The sequence below is a fragment of the Nicotiana tabacum genome, chromosome 18, assembly GCF_000715075.1.
Source record: "Nicotiana tabacum cultivar K326 chromosome 18, ASM71507v2, whole genome shotgun sequence".
Classification (NCBI taxonomy): Eukaryota; Viridiplantae; Streptophyta; class Magnoliopsida; order Solanales; family Solanaceae; genus Nicotiana; species Nicotiana tabacum.
Genome location: NC_134097.1, coordinates 115836071 through 115844403, shown reverse-complemented (window position 1 = coordinate 115844403; position 8333 = coordinate 115836071). Strand labels below are relative to the sequence as shown.

Here is an 8333-nt window from a genome sequence, read left to right as displayed (position 1 = left end):
TAGGATAAACCAAAATTCAAAATAACAATTAAATTGCATAAAATATTTAAAATTATTTAGAAAAAGATATTATATTGTATATAAATAATTATTAAATTTTGTATATAATTAATCGATTTGGTTCTGTTTAATTTTCGGTTTTTTATAATAGAACCAAAACCAAACCAAATATTATCGGTTTTTAAAATTTAAAACCAAAACCAATCCAAATCAAAATAAATATCGGTTTACTTAATTGGTTTGGTTTGGTTTTCGGGTTGGATCGATTTTCCGTTCATGAGAATTTGATACAATACAATAAACTAAAATAAATAATAATACAAAAAATGTTGTGATAATAATAATAATAATAATTTATGACAGTTCGCTGGTTGAATGAGCGACGTATAGGTTAACACTGATTTTCGTGTCCATCAAAAGGTTACGACTAAAACCCTAATCCCAGGCACACCGTTATCCATGGCAGTGTTGAGCTGGAAGCAAGTGTTGGAAGACAACAACACCACTGACCCAAACTCCATTACTTCTCTTTCCCTTACTCACAAAGCTCTTTCTGATGTATATTTATAAATTTCCAATCTCTCACAAAAAAATCCAATTTTCTTATCTCATAGTGTTGCATTTCAAGGTTTCATTTTTCTACGCAGGTTTCGTGTTTGAGCGAGTTCAAGAATTTGCAGAGGCTTGATCTTGGCTTTAATAATTTAACTTCACTTGAGGTAATTAAACAAAAAAAACAAACAAACTTTTTTTGTCTCTTTATTTTTGGGTGCTAAGATTTGAGGATTCAATTTTTGTTAATGAAATTTTAGGGGTTGAAGTTATGTGTGAATTTGAAGTGGCTGTCTGTTGTACAAAACAAACTTCAGAGCTTGAAAGGGATTGAAGGGCTTATTAAACTCACTGTGAGTTGTGCACTTTGATTCCCTTTTTGCTGCCCTTTTTATCCTTTTAATTGTGAGCTATTTCACTGGTAAAGAGGGTAGTAATGAGTTTGTTTACAGTGTATGATTCTATATGCATAATTTGTTAATGAATTTTCTGCTTTTGATTACTTTTTAAAATGGATTTTCTAGCTTGCTATCGTTATTGTTATCTATGAGCTCTCCGATTTCATAAACTTGTGTGTGTTAAAATGTCAGATTATGCTACAGCCTGTGAGACATCTCAAGAAGTGGAAACTGAATAACCTGAAATTTGAAACTTGGAGTAACATGGGAAGTTGAATATTTTCTATTCTACTAAACTATCCTGCTGTCATTTTTTTTTTGGATGAAGTAATTGGTTTCATTGATGGCACCAAGAAGATGCAGAATAGTTACAAAAGTAATGAAAGTTGCTATCTCCAATACAAAAAGGCAAAAAAATCAGCTTAATACTAGGGAGCTAACAAAGTTCAAATAACTATCAGGAGAACCTACAGGGGTTAAATAAGTCCAACTAAAGAAATACACTAGGCAGATAGGTTTGAGAGACTGGACACCATTGATATCCCATCAAAACACCTTCTATTCCTTTCATTCCAGATACTTCAAGAAATGGCTGCAGGTGTCATCTTCCATATTTTCCTGATGGAGCTATCAACTTTCCAAAGGCTCCAGCTCTCAAAAGCTTCCCTGAAGTTTTGTGGCATGACCCATCTGTGTCCAAAAAGAGATATAAATATATTCCAAAGATCTGCTGCTACTGTGCAATGTAGAAAGAGGTGACCGTGTGAGACTGCATTCCTCGGGCACATATAGCATCTATTAGCAATAGGGAAGTTCCTTCTGGCCAAGTTATCCTCTGTTAGGCAAGCTCCATGAAGTGCAGTCCAATTGAAGCAGATAACTTTAGGTGGTAGTTTGACTTTCCAAATTAGCTTCCATGGCCACTGGTCGGTGATTGCATTATGAGTTCCCTCTAACTTGTAGGCTGCTTTCACTGAATATCTTCCTGCTTGTGTAGGTCCCCATCTGAGCTGGTCTGGTACTAATTGGTTGCTAGAGAAACTATTTAGAGCGGCCAGTAGTCTGAGCAATTCCTCAAATTCCCAACCTTGCAGGTTCCTTCTGTAAATTATGTTCCAAGTGTTGTCTTCCCTGTTCTGGTATATTGTTGAGTCAGGCTCTCTGGCTCTCTGGTACATTGCAGGATAGGCATTCATTAAAGTTGTGCTGCCCAGCCACTTATCCTTCCACAACTTGATATGCTGTCCATTCCCAACTACAAAGTGCATATTCTGTGAGAACTCCTCCCTGAGCTTACAGATATGCTTCCAAGCTCCAACTTCATGTGGCGCTCTTGATTGTTTAGTGCAACAATGGTTCTCTACGCCATGCTTGGCATTGACAACTTCCTTCCACAGGTATTTATTCTCCTGAGAGTACCTCCATAGCCACTGCATTAACAAGCATTTATTCTATAAAGCTAAATCCTTGATACCCAGTCCATCTTGGTGCTTTGGTAATAGAACTTTAGACCACTTATCCAGGTGAAATTTGTGATCACTGTAGTTCCCTCTTTCCTGTTGTCTGCTGTCCTTTACATATGCATATACATATACATAACATATACACTACATTCACACACACGCATGTGTGTGTGTATCTCCATTATCTTTTAGCCTTCTTTGTAAATACCTTTCTCCAAAGATTAAAGATTACAAGGAGGGTTGACTTATCCAAAAAAGAAAAGAAAAAGAGAAGCTAATCGGTGCACTAAACCATTTGCTATAGATAAAGATGGGATAAAATAAGAATAATGGTGCTCCATTGGTGCCTTTATTATACATATTCTACCGCTGGACATGTTAGATAAACGCAATAAAGTACAAGAAGAAAAAATAGTGGAAGAATAAAACCAACAGCAATAAAGGCACGTATACATTAAAAAATGATTCTTACTCATTTCTTATTGAGTAAAGAGACTATAAGTTCAAGTATTTAAGTTCTTATGCACTTTCCTTAGTTACGTGACCGGCAACTTGAGTATTTGTGGTCCTTATTGGTTGAATTATATAGTTTAGAGGTGAGTAAGATAAATTGTAATTTTGTTTGGAGTGTGCCAATTCTTAAGTGTCTTAGTTCCTAGTTTCAACATTTTTTTTATGCAATTTACACGTCATTTATTTCCAGCACCACTTGTCATTTGATTGCTTTCCTGTGTGTTAAGAGGATAAGAATAACATTGTTTTTCTCTCTTTTTCTCTCCAATTGCTTATACCATCATTCTCCAACTTTATACTTATCAAAAGACTGCTTTCTCGGTTTTAACTCTTCTTGGCATTTGGAAATTGATTGGTTATGATACGTATCCAAGTGAAGATTGGCATGCATAGAGCAACTATAATATCACTTGTCAAAATGAGCAACTATAGTTCTTTTTTCTGCTTGAGGGGGTAGGGGTGCTTATCGGGCGGATCTGACGGATAATTACGCTTAACGGTTCGGCTTATCAGTTATCGGATTATAAATGTAGTAATTCGCTAGCCGTTCAATAAGACAACGGGCGGATTGGTATCGGATTAACGATTATCGGGCGGTTTATCGGTTAAACCAAATAGAAATTTTTTGAACAATCAATACCAAACGGCCAAATGCATAGTTCAAACTGTCTCTGTTAGTTTTTGAACAATCAATACTATTAGCATTATTATCCACAAAATAATTAGAAAACCCCACTTACAGACAAACTTCAAACTCTAATTGTAAGCGAAGTAATGAAACCAGAGAGGAATTCAATTCATGTCCACTCATAATTCATGAGAAGCCAGAGACAACTGCCATTAGCTATAGACAGTTCTATCATTCTATGTACTTATGCAACTATGTGGTAACAAGTTTATATACATAGGGGTAAAAGTGTAAATATAAAATTTTTAACGGTTAACGGTTTATCCGATAAGAAAATTGAGTAATCCATCCCCAAACCATTAAGTCGTTAATTATAAAATCTCAACCCGTCACATCCATTACCCCGATAATCCGATACCAATAAGCCAAGAAGCCATCGGTTCGGTTTTGAACAGCCCTATGAGGGGGGAAGGGCGGGGGGATAAAAATTTCATTTAAGAGTGTTGATATCCATCTATATAGTTGGGACCTACTACTTAGCACGTGTATGTTCATTATCCTGTTGTTTGTTTCTTAAATAAATGAGCAACCAGATTCTACATACTCTTCACATTATTTTCACTATCATGGAATGATCTCGTATTTTTGCATTCCAAATATGCCAGATGAGGCATAACGGTGTTGCTCTTTAAGTTAGATAATGCTTGATCACTGTCTTTGGTAATACTTATTAAACAATAAACATATAAAAAACCAAGCTCCATATCAGTGATCTGATGATATAATGATTAACAAGAGGGGTATTGCACGAGACTCAGGATGATTCGCCTCCTCCTCCTTAAGTTTTCTGTAGTTACGCGTACTTTTCATACCACTCACTTTTAGCATATTCTTTTACACTTCCTCTTCTCCCACCCCTCTGATAATTCCATCTAAAAAGTTTCGCTTGAATGATTTTTGCAATCCTTTGTTACCCCAAGGATATGGTTAATGTTTTCTGTAAGCACTGCGCAACCTATCCCACTCAGTCCTATAAGGTCGCCGAATTTTTTTTATCCCGCATAATTTTCTGGTTATACCTTCTTAAATAATTCGAAATAATTGGTCCACGCCATATCATTCACCACCCGTGAGTATGCATCCTTCAGGATTGCCACATCTTACCACACATCCTCTGAAAAAAGTATCCTTTTTCGGCTAATGATTTTATTGTCAAAGTGCTATAGCCTGTTCTTTCCCTTTAAGATCCCCTTCCATAAACTCACCTCATGTGATTGTTTCACAATATTTCTTCTTTTTTTCTCCATAATTTGGATTGCTTACAGCATCAGTTGATGGCTACTGAACTGATGGGTCTTTAGCCTTTAAATCTAAAAGAGGTAAAAAGTCTTTGGCTTTTAATACCATTCCTTGCTATATCAGGTACTGAATGCTGGAAAAAACAAGCTCAAATCAATGAACGAGGTCAGTGGTCTTGTGAACTTGCGAGCACTGATTTTGAATGGTGAGGTTCTGTATATGTACCACTGTTTTTCTCCATCAGAGCTTAGTATCTGCTGGATAGTTAGTTTTGTATACTGACCTACTTTTGCCTTTCTGTGGTAGACAATGACGTTGTTTCAATTTGCAAGCTTGATAAAATGCAAGAGCTGAATACATTGGGTATGGGTTCCACGATCTCTAATTTTATATTTTCATGATCAATTCTTAGTGCGTAATTGAGCATGGTGTACTATATTGTTTGCTATTCCGCGAACATTACTCAGATCAGTAAACAGATTCCCAGTGCTTATATTTGCGAGTTTCAGTATACTCTCTTATGCAATACAAATCCAAAGTATCTATTAGTGTGACTGATTCAGATGACCCTTCTGGAGATTAAACTTACAATGATATCACCAAGATCCACTCAAGAGAACAAGAACATACCACAATAAATCTCAACTCCTTGTACCTCAGTTGCTATTGTTTCATATGCCTAGGCATTTGGTTGTAAAGTAAAAAATGAGACAGGTTTCAGCCATAGAGATACTGACCTGTTAACTTAAAGAATTGTATGAAGTTGGCTGAACTCCCAATCATTTGTTTAGAGAACAGAGTGTGGAATCAAGAAGATAACAAGGTTTTTGGTAGTTAGTTACATGTTGAATAGGATCGTACATGTTTAGTTCAAAGAAAATAAAAGAATGATAAAGAATAAGAGTAACAATCTTTTGTGTTCTTTTAGTTTCCCTTTTGTCATTTCTTTTTTATTTGTTCGACCAACTCGTTGATGATTTTTGTACTGAATACTGAAAATTCATGAATGTTTGATGTTTGACAAGGCTTGACGGGATCAAGAGGCTGTTATTAGCCGCCATTGGCTTGTCTGAAATCTTGTTTGTTACTTCTGTTGTGTAGGCGGCTGTAGTTACTCGCCCTGGGAGATGATTTGGCAAATTGCTAGTGCTAATTAGACTTGTAAAAAACTGTTTATCTTTTGGTCCTCTTGGACTGTGATGGCTGATTGATTCTAGTTGCCCTTTTGTGCCTCCACCACATATTGCATCAAGATGAATAGTCGTTAACTTGTGTAGTTGTTGGCCTTTCTGAATTTCAATGTCAAAGTAAATTAGTCTGATTGTGTTTCATTTTTGCCGTACAATCAATTAAGTTGAAAGTGTCCCTCTGCCTTTTGTTTCTGTTGCAGTCCTTTCTAGAAATCCAATATCTGGAATTGGGCAGAGTCTGGCCAAAATTAACTCAATCACAAAAGTAAGCGCTTCTTCATTTCCCGTTTATCTTCTACTGCATGATAATTCATTATGGTGTACTATGTCCTAACACCATATGTGTACTGGCCTTCTAGTTGTCTCTGTCTAATTGCCAACTACAAGGTATTGACTCTTCACTCAAATCCTTCACCGAGTTAAAGGAGCTACGCCTTGCTCATAATGATATTAAGGTAAGTGCTATAGCTAATTATCAGTTATGTTAGACTGCAGAGGCTTCCTGAATTACCTGCAAGTCGTTTATTTTTCTAATTTTGCATCCTCTCCATGGTTTACAGACACTTCCCAGTGAGTTGGCTTTTAATATAAAACTACAAAACTTAGACATTGGAAACAATGTTATCATGAAATGGTCAGATTTGAAGGTAGTCATTTTTGCAGATCTCATTTATACCCCCTCAAATTCCTCTTTGTTTGCTTTGTATCCTACCTCTTCTTATTTTGACAGTTATCTTACTTCAAACTTTTGCTTTTGCGAATATGTGGTTGTGTGGCTTTGTGGTAGGTGCTCTCTTCATTAGTTAACTTGAAAAACTTAAACCTACAAGGGAACCCCATTGCTGAAAAGGAAGCTTTGGCCAAAAAGGTTAGTGCATACTGTCTTTCCCTGGATCTCAAGCTTTAATATCATGTACTGACTAACTATGTTTTACCAGATCAAGAAACAGCTGCCAAATTTGCAGATTCTCAATGCTAAACCTATTGAAAATGCCGTGAAAAAGGAAGAGGGTGGGAGAGTCGATTTTGAAAATGAAAGTGGTCATCTTGATATTGCCGCTTCTGATCGTAAGAGGGAGTTGGTACAAACAGAAAAAAGAACCAATTATGACGTTGGCGTTCCACCTGTTGAACTTGGCACAAGAGAGGAACAAAAGCGCAAAAAACAGAAGAAGAGTGAAGTTTTGAAGGAGAAAGCATCAACCAACAAAAATGATACTGCCGTCAGGGATAAGGAACCAGCTAAAAAGTCTAGTAAGAAGGCTAAACAACATAAAGCAAGTGCCATTGACGATGGAGAAACTCCTTTTGCAGATCTTTTTGGTCCTGATTCATCAGAAGATCCATTGACTAGTAGTCGGAAGAATCACAACACACTCCAAAATGTTGATGCAGCTGCAGGCTTGGTTACGTTCCCAAAAAAGAAAAAGAAGAACAAGAATCTGGTAACTGGTGCTGCTGCTATTCAATTGTCATCAGCAAGTGATGAAATTGGATTGGGTGGTACATCAACGTGGGGCGACTAGGAAAATAGCATCACAGAGAAAATTAAGTAGCATCAAGCTCAGACTGTGAAGTTAGCTACCGTCAGTTAAGCCCGGGCCTTCCATTTTGTTAGATTGCTGTGCAATAAGACGTTTGCACGGTTTACATGAACAAATTGGTTTCACTTCCTGATAGAAGCTGTAATTTATGGTGCTATGACTGCAAGGCGTAAAGGACCTAATTCTTTACTTGAAAGCCAGATCATTGGGAAGGTAAAGGATGTTTTTCCTTGCTCTTGTTCATCATAGGTGTTTGGAAGAACAAAAAGATCCAACTTTGCTTTTACCAGGAGTACTTGTTGGGAAGATTTTGTACTTGTAGAGACGTGGTAAATGCGCCTAATTTAAATCTTGTTTTGAGAACATATTGTGTTTAGATAATTAATGGTCTTGTTTCCAATGGCACACACACAAAGTTGTCTGCCTGAACTTATGCATTAGCATAATGCATTAGAAACCTGAAGAATGACCCTTTGTGGCAGATAGACAGTGATATTTGTCCCATTTCTCCTCCTCTACAATCCTCAACAAACAAAAGTAGGAAATTTCTAAAGAAAATTCCAAGCGTTGTTTCTTTAACTTGCAAAGATCCATTAGTTAAAGCGGACTGCTCCATTTTAAGTTTTCTTTACAAGGGGAGCCTTGGTGTAACCGGTAAAGTTGTTGCCACGTGACCAGGAGGTCATTCGAGCCGCAGAAACAACCTCTTGTAAAGATGCAAGGTAAGACTGCATACAATAGACCCT

At 36.8% G+C, this 8333-nt stretch overlaps 1 protein-coding gene across 8 annotated transcripts; it reads left to right on the top strand.

The window, feature by feature from the left end:
• Positions 1 to 347: 347 nt before the first annotated feature.
• Positions 348 to 7994, top strand: LOC107786292 (uncharacterized). 8 transcript variants are annotated; one of them, XM_075237173.1, is made up of 13 exons: positions 390 to 558; positions 648 to 719; positions 813 to 905; positions 1527 to 1836; positions 1948 to 2053; positions 2134 to 2347; positions 4977 to 5058; positions 5160 to 5216; positions 6244 to 6308; positions 6403 to 6498; positions 6604 to 6690; positions 6831 to 6911; positions 6982 to 7994. In XM_075237173.1, the coding sequence occupies exons 6-13, from the start codon at positions 2303 to 2305 to the stop codon at positions 7567 to 7569; spliced, it is 1101 nt and encodes a 366-aa protein (XP_075093274.1). In that variant the 5' UTR covers positions 390 to 558; positions 648 to 719; positions 813 to 905; positions 1527 to 1836; positions 1948 to 2053; positions 2134 to 2302; the 3' UTR covers positions 7570 to 7994. The 8 variants fall into 8 exon arrangements, with proteins under 8 accessions (XP_016463232.2, XP_075093271.1, XP_075093272.1 ...); XM_075237171.1 differs by having other exon boundaries at positions 376 to 558; positions 1143 to 2053; XM_075237174.1 differs by lacking the exon at positions 1527 to 1836 and having other exon boundaries at positions 382 to 558.
• The last annotated feature ends 339 nt before the right edge of the window (positions 7995 to 8333 follow it).

Bases quoted from the DNA above. Each gene is read 5' to 3' on its own strand.
- LOC107786292 (XM_016607746.2), top strand. From the start codon at position 460: ATGGCAGTGTTGAGCTGGAAGCAAGTGTTGGAAGACAACAACACCACT. The intron at 906-4,976 runs GTGAGTTGTGCA...TTGCTATATCAG, and splicing joins AAGGGCTTATTAAACTCACT to GTACTGAATGCTGGAAAAAA. The intron at 5,217-6,243 runs GTATGGGTTCCA...TTTCTGTTGCAG, and splicing joins GCAAGAGCTGAATACATTGG to TCCTTTCTAGAAATCCAATA.